This window comes from Melospiza melodia, chromosome 24, assembly GCF_035770615.1.
Source record: "Melospiza melodia melodia isolate bMelMel2 chromosome 24, bMelMel2.pri, whole genome shotgun sequence".
Taxonomy (NCBI): Eukaryota; Metazoa; Chordata; class Aves; order Passeriformes; family Passerellidae; genus Melospiza; species Melospiza melodia.
In genome coordinates, this window is record NC_086217.1 from 8,570,868 (window position 1) to 8,578,948 (window position 8,081).

At 41.8% G+C, this 8,081-nt stretch overlaps 1 protein-coding gene across 1 annotated transcript; it reads right to left on the minus strand.

The window, feature by feature from the left end:
• Nucleotides 1-1,401: 1,401 nt before the first annotated feature.
• C24H17orf67 (chromosome 24 C17orf67 homolog) lies at nucleotides 1,402-6,178 on the minus strand. Its single transcript, XM_063175769.1, has 4 exons — nucleotides 6,102-6,178; nucleotides 5,327-5,427; nucleotides 2,870-3,009; nucleotides 1,402-1,878 (listed from the first exon to the last, which is right to left on the minus strand). The coding sequence occupies exons 1-3, from the start codon at nucleotides 6,154-6,156 to the stop codon at nucleotides 2,893-2,895; spliced, it is 273 nt and encodes a 90-aa protein (XP_063031839.1). The 5' UTR covers nucleotides 6,157-6,178; the 3' UTR covers nucleotides 1,402-1,878; nucleotides 2,870-2,892.
• Nucleotides 6,179-8,081: the final 1,903 nt, after the last annotated feature.

Genomic DNA, 8,081 nt, shown 5'->3' on the forward strand with positions numbered 1-8,081 from the left:
TATTCCCTATATTTCAAACTTTCCTCTGTGGTGTCTGCTGCTTTTCTTGCCTTGAGGGACCAGGATGTTCTTCAGTGGTCAGTTCTAGCCCAGAACAGAGGTGCAGATATTTATAAGAGAGATGGGTTTGGTTTGACCATGAGTGCAAATATGAGTTGGATCCTTTGCCCATCAGCCTGACACCAATGTGGGCTGAAGGCTCTCAGCACTACACCACAATTCCTTCCCTTGTGAAGTGGGAGAGAATGGGGATCAGTGATCATTAAATACTTCACTTTTCTGTTTCTAGTTTTCTCCATGTTAATTAGACTTAATAATACTTCACTTTTGGTTGGAGATCCCTACATGAGATCCTTTGGCCCTCATGTGGAAAAGCAAACTGCAAAGCAATGAACAATATTCCACATTTGCCCTAGGATTAGCTCAGTGTTACTGAGAAGAACTGAGCAGAACCTTCTGCTTAACCTTCCTGGTTACCTTCAAAATGACTGAGTATAACTAGGTGGGAGTTCTTTCATTTCAAAGAAGTACTTGAAAAACGACTTTCACAGGGTGACAGTTGACATAATTGTCATCAAATGAATTTTTCACTGTGCAAATAAAAACTGAGCCAGGATTTCACCTAGTGACTTTAACTCAAAGAGATATGCAAATTTAGATCTCTGTATCGAGAGACTTATGAATGAAGCACACAATAGCAGCCTGATTATACTTTTTCACACCCCCAGATTTAATCTATGATTTATCTTGGCAGTAGGGGAAAGCAAGCCTTTGATGCTTTGAGATTTAAATTATTTCCTTGGAGTAATCTACGAGAGCTGTTTTACTGGAAGAAAAGTACATCTGAAAAACTGTTGATCTAGTTCAGCCTGTCAAGAGCTCTGTAGCACTAATTACCTTGCAGATATTAATTAAATTGTGTTTTATTTTGCTCCCAGTCCTCAGGCTTCAAGTGTGACTGCAGTGAGGAGCTCTGAAAGTTACTTTGCTCCATTCATAACTAATTCTGTTGCCATTACAGATCACAGCAGTCATTTAAGAGCCATCAAGCAATTTTTTGTGTTGTTTTGCAGGTATCATATGTTTCCCATCTGACTGTACAAGATATTCTTTTCCAAGAAAAAGACTTATATAACTTATATATAACTTATAAGTTGTAAAGGCACACAGGCAGGAAAGGGTTGGCTGGATTCATTTGCCCCTCCTGGCAGAATTACAAGGGAAAAGGACAATTGTGCAGAGAAACTACACATTTATTAGTCAGCACCATTGGGCTTCCCAGCTGCTGGTCCTACAAAGTCTTCTGATGTTGCCTTGGTACTTCACAAAACTGAGCCTCACTTCCAGTGAGTTTTGTCAGAATATACTATGGGAAACTAAGAGAACAAAATCATCTGCAAATGAAATTGAGTCAAGCTTTTATTATGAAACAATACATGAAATACTCATCAAGCAGTAGGAAATAGTGTTACATAAATGTTGTGTCTTCATGAAATATTGTTATTTAACCTAGAAAACTGTAATTAAGGATTCCTCCAAAGCCCAGAAAGCTGGCCTTCTCTTCATGTTGCTATTCTGCAATTTCCTATTAACCTCTCCCTCCAAATTCCTCTTGCTTCAGACAGTCTAAACCTGTGCCCTTGAAAGGACACTCTAGGACTAATCAGCTGCCCATACCTCAGAAACTGTGGAAACCCTCAATTCAGTTATTCATGCATGCAATCATTGCTGGTAGCAAATGCATGGTGATCTAGAGCTCATCAGGCCACTCAGAGCTGGAATTTCTGCTGTACCACGAGGATTGCAGAGAGGTTCTGCTCTACAGTGAGCACGTAGCCAATGCAGGAATAAACTTGTCCTCTGTAATCATGTGGAGATCTGCAGAAAAAAGAACCCAGAATATCAAAATCCATGCTGACATTGGCCATACCAGTGACATCTTAAGGGCTTCAAAAAATTTAAACACTTTTCTAACATTACTTCTGCACAGTGGCCTGGGAGCAGCTGTTGGGAAGAATTCCTGTAGCTAAAGTGAGCCAGCTTTCAGCTGTGTCTCAGCTGGAAGATTTTTTTGAAAATTGCCAACTTACCCCCTTAAGGCTGAAGTTTGGGAATGTTATGTTTTTGTTTTTAAATGAGTTTCAGACCTTTGTTTTATTGTGGATTAATAGAGCCCCACTGAAGTCTGCCACAACCTCAGTTTTTAAAGGTATTTAAAGAAGTACAAATAGATATAAGAATTTTAAGCAGATGAACTTTCCATCTTTTGAAACAGATCAGCTGTGACAGATACCATCTCTGTATTCTACTGCTTAAAACTTTTGAAATATGAAGCTAAATCTGCAACTTTTATATTAAGAAGTTAACTGGGAATGATATAGCTTCACTTTTATGGTTATTATTCAAACTTATCTCAGTTGACAAATTTCATGTCTGTTTGAAAAACCTCCTTGCAGGTCAGACTGCATCCTGAATATCTCTAGGATGACCACTGAGTTTAATCCTGCCCCAGTCCCACTGAGAGCTAAGTGAACAAGTAAAAGACTTGAACAGAAAAGTTGGAAAAAGAACACAGGGAAACAGGAGCAATCTGAATCCACATTAATAAGAATGTTCTGCAGTCACCTTACACCCACATAGCAGAGAAATGCATAACCAGAGTTTTATTAACAGAGCAGAGTGACAGAGCTGGTGCTGGGACTCTTCTGTTCCCTGCCCCTGCTCAGCTGCCCAACACCTTCCAGCACAAGGTGCATCCCCAGCCTTTGGTTATTCCTCTCTCTCCCAGGGTGTGGCTCTGCCTTTCATTGTGGAGAAAAGAAGATGCACTGTAGAAGATATATATATATAAATATATATGTGTATATACCAGTTGGAGGGTGGGCAATGCCATTAGATTGGGTGCACCAGGTCCCTGTTGCAGTGTGGGAGGCAATGAGGATTCAGCCAGTGTTCAAGGAATTGCTCTTCTGATCTCTGCTCCAAGCGCTGGAGGTGAAGCATGTACTCCTGTTTAAAGCAAAGCAAAAGAACTTTAATTGTGTCATCACTCAATTCTAATGTCAGGCCAGGGATCCAGGATAATTTCACAGCTGATGGAAGAGCCAGTCATTTATTCATTAAAATAATCAAATATAGTGAAATGTGTTGCTGGTCAGCTTGCCCCAGCCTAGCAATAGTTACTGAATTATTTCCTCTCCAGCGCAGCAAAGGTGTTGAGCAAGAATTATACAACAATATTCATAAATTAGGAATTCTGTATACACATTTCTTATTTGCATATCAACACAGAAGCCTTTGTTGGGCCTGAGGGTACAAAGGATTCTCACAAACAGATTTGTTATAGCCCCTTTTGAAAACTGGTTCCTGCTGCTTAAAGAACATTAACCCTTGCAGGATCATGTGGCAGGACTGAAGGGTTCTAGTAGGTAGCACACACTATCTACACATTTGCCAAGCCACAAGCTGTTCTAGTGCTGCAGCCAGTTTATTTCCATTACTCTAAACATTTATAAATCTAAAAATACCTGCAGCAACAAAATTTAAGCTCTTATCTATGCCAAATCTATATCTTATAAAATTACAATGGCTTTATCAAACCCCATTTGTAATTCCTTCAACACTAGTTTTATTTTAAGCATAAGTTGTTCGAATTTTCAATACCTTTTGTGCTCATAATATCAAAATAAGTTAAAACATTTATATTTCTTTTATTTATCACTGGTGCTGACTGGTGATAAATAAAATAATGTGAATTTATAGAGAGAGGCTTTGGTCTCAGCAGTGAATTTATTGAAATAAAACAGGCTGTGTACCAAAACCTTGACCTCATCAGGGACAAAATTTACTTTTAAAAAGTCCCAGTCCCAGTGGGCTCATAAGCTTTGTGAACACCAGATACATTCATTCAAAATAATCCCCCATTGCTTTGCAGAGTGGGCACTGCTGGGATGGAAGCTGCAGCCCAACCCCTCTGCACTGGCCGAGTGTTCCAGCATCAGGATCCTGCCTTTCCCTGGGCTCCCTCTGCGCTCAGCCCCAGAGCCTTGGCTCAGATCTCTGGGGAGAGATGCCTCAGGAACTGGCAGGGAACACAACTGTGGGGCTGAGAGGATGCCACATTGTCAAAGCAGGATCTCAGTCAAATTAAGTTTAAACCACGCTGATAACATAAATTACATTTTCTTTTAATAATCCAATGGGGCTGATCTTTCTGTCTGTAACTGAACAGGTTTCTGACTCAAGCAGCACTGTGGAAGTCAAAGAGTGTCACAAAGAATTGCAAATCACGTTCCCCAGCTCAGCATGATCTGGCCCAGTACAAACAGCTTTTGCTTAAAACAGATGAACAGAGGTGGGTTCATCCCAGCATTCATTTCACTCTGCTACAAAGCATCCGTACAAAATCAGTTTTTCTCCTTGAGTCCATGTGCACAAGCTGTGCCCAGGGATGCAGCAGCCATGCACCTTCATTCTCATGGAAAATCTCCACGTTCCACAGGGCAATGAGGGTTGGTTTTTTATCTGAAGATTTTTCCTTTTCTACTGAAAACCTTGACATTTAGGGAGCAAAACAAATACTCATGCTTTGACTCTTCTTACAGAGGGTCAGCTTTGCTTTCTAAATGAAAAACAAAAGAAAATAAATAAAAGGAGGCTGAAATTTCTCAAAAAGTGGTAGGACAGAAAGTGTCAAGGACAGAGAAGCAGAGTCAGAAATCCATTTCTTTAATGGTCATGAAAAACATTTCTTTAGCCCTGAATCCCTCCTCTCCCCACACAGAGTCATAGAATTCATAAGGATCACCACAACTCCCTGCCCCTCACAGGACCAGCTAAAACTAAACCATAGATTAAATGTTGCATGCATGCATGTAGAGCTTCTTGCCATACAGGAATTACCTCAATCCAGCTGTTCTGCTGCTTCATTAATTCTGTATTCAATATTTGTTATATTTACCACATAACCTTAATTGTGGTTATACAGCAGATAGGAGCTCATGAAATCCACATCTCTATAAATTAAAAGCCATTTTCTTCTCAAAAATTTGATTGGTATTTTTGAACCATGATAAATGATCTCTTCATTCTGCAAGTGAACATTTCCTGAGCCATACTCAGCACTTGCAGAATGTTTTTAACTGTAATTGAAAGAATTTAAAGGTTTTTTTAATATTTCATGGAAGAACTCAGCTGCTCTAAAGGGTGATATTCATAACATAATGCCTGGAAGCAATAGAAATTTAATACTAAGCTCAAATGGTTTGGGGGATTTGGTGTTGGGTTTTTCAGTTAATGCAATTTAAGAGTAAATAACATAAATCACCCTCATTGGTTCATCAGGGAAACCAGCTTTTCTTGGTCTCTCTTCACGACGAGTCCTCAGCAGCTGTTTGGCATCTTTTTCAGACAAAATTGGTGAGGTGTCTAAAGACAGAACAGCAGAAATTAATTCTGAAATTATCAAAAAGCTAGTATTTTATCTATCAGTTGTGAAATGAAATGTCCCCAAACCTGATTTTTTTCCTATAAACAAAGTGTTCTTTCATTACAACCCCTTCCTAGGGGATATTGCATTCCAAAAGATAGAAGTGAAATTTTAAACCATTTTTATACTTGTGTTTTCTCTTGTCCTACTAGTATGAAGCAAAGCCCACATATTCATGGTACTATAAAATGAGCAAATACAACAGCACCATCACACCACTGGCATTAGTTGCTCTTCCAACTCTTTGTTCTTTTCTGTGTTGCTTTATAGGATTCTTTTCAAAGTAATGAGTTAGATACATTGCAAAGAAGAGATTGCATTGAACATTCCACTTGCAGGACCTTGGTAAAATAATATTAAAATAGTAAGCAAGTAAAACTAAAATTTTGTGGTAACAGTATGGTAATGCAGAGAGTTAAATATCAAATACAAAATCATGATTGTTAAAAATCAAATCCTGGAAAGCCTGCAATATAAAAATGGTTGAGTGTTAAAAATTAAATATATTAAAATATATGAAAAATTAATACTAGAATAGAAGGTTGACAAACTAATACTACTTATATGCTTTGCAGCTCTACACATATGCAGGTTTGTTGATATAAACTCCTACCTGTAACAGTGGTCAGCAGGACCAAAAAGGAGACCAACACAAGAAACTTCTTCATTTTGATTCTGCTTTCTCTCAGTCTGTTCCAAAATGAGCAACCCTGACCGAGGCATTCTCCTATTTGAAGGAGCTACGTCAGTCCCAAATGTTTGTTTGTGCTTTAATTTCAGTGATAGTATGATTCTGAAGACATCTGGTCTGAAGGTTTGAATTAGTCTATTATCTGCTCACACATTCTCTGCATAACTCTTTTCCTGAGGGAAAGAAAATAGAAGGCCTTTTTTTCCACCTCAGGCTTCAGAGTTGCACTGGGTATTTTAAATAAACTTGTGAAAATAAAGTCTATCCCTTTATATTTAGCATGGCAAGCAAAGGTTTTTGGTGCCCAAGGTAAACTATTGTTTTTTAAAAGAAACAACTGCCCAGCACTGTTAATCTCAGAGGCAGCTGCAAAGGGGCCCCTTTTTCAAAGATTGTCTCTAACTTTGCTCCAGCAGAGAAGTATTTACTAATGGGGTTTAACTCTAGCAAAGCCAAATTATGACTGCTGAGAAAGACAGCAGTGTTTTCTATCAAATTAACAGAACCAAAGCCACATAATTCTTCTCCTTTCAGGACAAGTTAGCAGAAAACAGGATCATAAAGCATTTAAGCATAGCGTTGAGTAAGGATGTAGGTTAGCAAATGTCACTGCAAACAGGTGGTTTTGGCTTTGAGAAATGTCTAGAGCTCTTCTGGGCAGTGCCATGCTCAACACGTGGTACCAGCATCACCAATTTGTAGGGCATGAAATGCATTCCTTCAACTATAAGATATGGTTGACATGAAAATAGGTACTTGGAGTTCATCATTGGCTCTTACATGAGGGAAGTGAGGAATTTCTGGAAATCTGAGTGTTGCCAAACTGTGCAGTATGTGCATTTTCAGTGTTTTTTTAAAGATACCAAGACCTAGAATCCAATCAATTTTGTATATGCTGTATGAATTCACATCATTGCTCACTATACTGTTTTGAATGTGCAAAAACCTGTGGGTTCTAATGGCGGCCACTATTTTTAGGACTGCTCCAGAGAAACAATCAAACATGTAACGACAGAACGAAATTATGACGGGAAGGCATTTATGGTTGGGCAATAAAGCACAACCATAGGGAGGACAAATACAGCACAAAGGCAAAACTTTGGGGACCTCACTGCTGAACGTGAAATTTTGTAGTGAGGTGGGGATTGGGCTTTTCTGCTGGGCCAACAGAGGACATGGGGAAACAGCCTCAAGCTGAGACGGGGGAGATTCAGATTGAAGATTATCATGGTTTGGTGTGTCAGGCTTTGGGAAGGGCTGCCCAGGGAGGTGGTGGAGTCCCCATGGCTGGAGCTGCTCAGGAGGAGCTGGACCTGGCGTGGGTGCTGTGGTTTGGTGTTACAGTGGCAGTGCCGGTCGGACCGGGTGACCGCAAAGGCCTCTTGCAAATCTGATGACTCCATCATTCTGGGGCAGAACGAAATTATGGGGGAAAACATTTATGGTTGGGCAATAAAGGCACAAACACGGCGGTCACTCGGCCCCAAGACAGCACGGCCTTCGCCTCGGGTCTGGGCCCAGCGGAGCCGGAGCCGGAGCGGAGCCGGAGCCGGAGCCGGAGCCGGAGCCGGAGCCGGGGCTAGAGCGGAGCCGGGGCTAGAGCGGAGCCGGAGCCGGGGCTAGAGCGGAGCCGGGGCTAGAGCGGAGCCGGAGCCGGAGCCGGAGCCGGGGCTAGAGCGGAGCCGGGGCTAGAGCGGAGCCGGAGCTAGAGCCGGAGCCGCTCCGCCAGGCACTGTCGCGGCCGCTGGGCGCCTCTGGCGACATCCCCGCTGTCGCGACAGGCGGGGGGCGGGCGGCGCCCGTGTCCTGGCAACGGCCCCGGGCCGCTTCCGCTTCCGCCGCCCCGCGCATCCCGCGGCGCCGCTCCGAGCCCGCCGAGCGCCCCGGCCCCGGCTCCGCCGG

Excerpts from the sequence above, each read along its gene's own strand:
- C24H17orf67 (XM_063175769.1), bottom strand. The coding sequence starts at position 6,156 with ATGAAGAAGTTTCTTGTGTTGGTCTCCTTTTTGGTCCTGCTGACCACT. Across the intron at positions 5,428-6,101 it reads CCTGCTGACCACTGTTACAG|ACACCTCACCAATTTTGTCT; the intron begins GTAGGAGTTTAT and ends TTCTGTCTTTAG. Across the intron at positions 3,010-5,326 it reads TCCCTGATGAACCAATGAGG|GAGTACATGCTTCACCTCCA; the intron begins GTGATTTATGTT and ends TGCTTTAAACAG.